The sequence below is a fragment of the Seriola lalandi genome, unplaced genomic scaffold (genome assembly GCF_002814215.2).
Source record: "Seriola lalandi dorsalis isolate HSWRI2012SDOR001 ecotype SW California unplaced genomic scaffold, Sedor1 jcf7180001973736, whole genome shotgun sequence".
NCBI lineage: Eukaryota > Metazoa > Chordata > Actinopteri > Carangiformes > Carangidae > Seriola > Seriola lalandi.
In genome coordinates, this window is record NW_019444402.1 from 1 (window position 1) to 2,659 (window position 2,659).

General features: G+C 42.7%; 1 protein-coding gene across 1 annotated transcript; it reads left to right on the forward strand.

Moving 5' to 3' along the window:
• Positions 1–603: 603 nt before the first annotated feature.
• Positions 604–2,656, forward strand: LOC111652769 (E3 SUMO-protein ligase RanBP2-like; the record flags this gene model as incomplete). The annotated part of the gene is made up of 5 exons (XM_023403134.1): positions 604–865; positions 1,711–1,797; positions 1,911–2,065; positions 2,165–2,438; positions 2,523–2,656. Coding segments are annotated over 5 exons (912 nt in total), but the record flags the coding sequence as incomplete, so codon positions are not given.
• Between the last annotated feature and the right edge of the window lie 3 nt (positions 2,657–2,659).

The following is a 2,659-nucleotide window of genomic DNA, read 5'->3' on the forward strand; positions in this document are numbered from 1 at the left end:
TTTTTTTTCAGTGGTGTTGCAGAGTGGAGGTTCTTTCCTCAAAAGCTATTTTTGATGAGAACTGACAGTGTTGTGCAGAGAGCTCACAAACCGACAACAGCCAAGTTTAATTTAGGACTGTCATCAACTTGCTAACAGAATCAACATTAATTAGTAACAGCTGATCCGGCGTACTGCTGGCGACATTTGTATTTATGTTTGTGTATTTCTCCAACCTCAGTGTCTGAACTGAGACTCATTCACCGCTGCACCCAAATAATTACATTCACACTGGCTAATTTTCTCTGGCTTATGAAGCAGGATGCTGGCTGTCCTAAAGAAGAGGAGCTACAACACTAGCAGGCTGCCCAGATCAGCCCTGATACCGATCCTTAGGATATGCTTGGGACATTTCTACTAAACACAATAGATGACACAGTATTCATGCATGTGGTAGATTCAAAAACACAACTGTTTCTCCTCCATCAATGTGATGGCCAGGTTATATTTATATTTTGTTAATGTAGCATTTATAGCACAATTATGGTATCAATATTTGTTATTGTCAAAAATGTATTTGTTGCGGTGAAGGTAATGCGAGTTTCATTCCTAAATTTGTATTAGGATGCCCAGTTAAACGAAGCTGGAACGGCCTCCACCACTGAACCCTCAGAGGAGCTGCTGCCAGTCCCATCATCCAGCAGCACAGACACCGCAGGCAGCATATCTGCACCTGAGGAGCAGACCTCAGACCAGCCAACAGAGACTCAGAGTGAAGCTCCTAGCAGCAGCTCTCCCATTGACCTGTCAACGAAGAAGAGCTCAGAGCCAGATTCCAACGGTGGGACTGCAGCTTCTACTGTTTCTTCTACTACAACCAGTCAAGGTATAGACCATTTCCTGTTCCTCACTGTAGATGTAAGACCACTGACGGTCTACCCGTTGAGTGTGGAACTGTACTGGTTTGTTCAATTTGAGATACAATCTTCTAAGTCAAAATATTCCTGCCAGCTTTAGAAACAAACAACCATCTTCACAAGATTTATCAATGATGTATTACATGTAATCATTGATTAACTGGTGTGTTGATCTGTTCACCGGCTCATGAGTATATGTATCTGTGGAAGCACTTAGTCCAGTTGACTCCCTTCCCCAAACTTAACAGTGGGAAAGGATGAATTATTAGCATCACTACAGGCCTAACAGCCCAAACCTGTCTGAAGTTAAGAAGCTCTGACATTCACGTTATCAATTTAACAGCATCCCTGTTTGTATATTATGAAATTCAGTTCTGTTCAGCTCAAATGTTGTTACCCCATTTAAGTTTTCTATACTGTTCAAAGGTAGTGTAAAGTGAAAAGTCCAAAAATCAAATCGAAACTAATTTGTCTCTCAGAACTTTTTTCTTTTCCTTCAAACCCATTAATCATGGATGTATCAATATTGTTAATGTAATAACATCACACTTACTGGAGCCATTTTTATGATGAGTACTTGCTTTTGATATGGTGTTCATTGCATTACATTGTGTCATTGGTACGTTTTAAGCAAAAAAAAATCAAAACTTCCTCTACCACTGAGTATCATCTTTGACTTCAAGTTATGTTTATGGCAGGGTTATTGCTTCACATAACTTTACACTGTTTACACAGTTGTGCAAACAAAGAGAAGATGTGAAATAAACTGCATTAAGTTAAGTACTTAATTATAACTTTGTTCCTCCCACCACAGACTCCTCCTTTGGCTTCAACTCATTTGGTGGCTTCTCCTTTGCTGACTTGGCCAAAAACACAGAGGGATTTGCATTTGGAAACCAAGGTTGGCTTTTCTTTACAACAACTGTCTTGCCATGTCTCTATTGGTCTCTACTAAGGTATGATCACAGCAAGATTATATTTCACTACATATTTATTGTTTTCTCTTTCATGTAGACTCCAACTTCTCGTGGGCAAACGCTGGAGCAACAGTGTTTGGGCCCGCAGTGTCCTCAGCACCAAAAAACAACGGTGATGAAGAGGGCAGCGATGAAGAGGATGCCCCTAATAATGTGGATATTCACTTTGAGCCAATAGTGTCACTACCAGAGGTAGCTTACTCTGCTGAGCTCCAATTTTTTTTTTATAATACATTAAATTAAAAGTTTAGTGAATGCTGACCACAGCTCATCGTGTTGTCTCTCTCTCAGGTGGAGACAAAGTCTGGGGAGGAGGATGAGGAAATCCTGTTTAAGGAGCGTGCCAAGCTGTACCGATGGGACCGGGACCTCGGCCAGTGGAAGGAGCGTGGCATCGGTGACCTCAAGATCCTCTTCCACCCAACCAAACATTTCTACCGAATCCTGATGAGAAGAGAGCAGGTGCTGAGGGTTTGTGCCAACCACACCATCTCACAGGCGATGGAGCTCAAACCCATGAATGCCTCAGCTAATGCACTGCTGTGGACCGCCACCGACTACTCAGGTACACACACAGTGTTGATATGAAGTGAGTTTCTGCACCACATTAGTCTGTTCTTGGTTTCAGACTCCTCCTCTGTTTTTCCAGACGGCGACGGCGTAGTGGAGCAGCTGGCAGCAAAGTTCAAAACCCCTGAGATCGCCGAAACCTTCAAGAAGACCTTCTGTGAGTGTCAGAGCCGAATGGGCCCAGCCGGCAGCGACGACTCATGTATCTTCTCACCA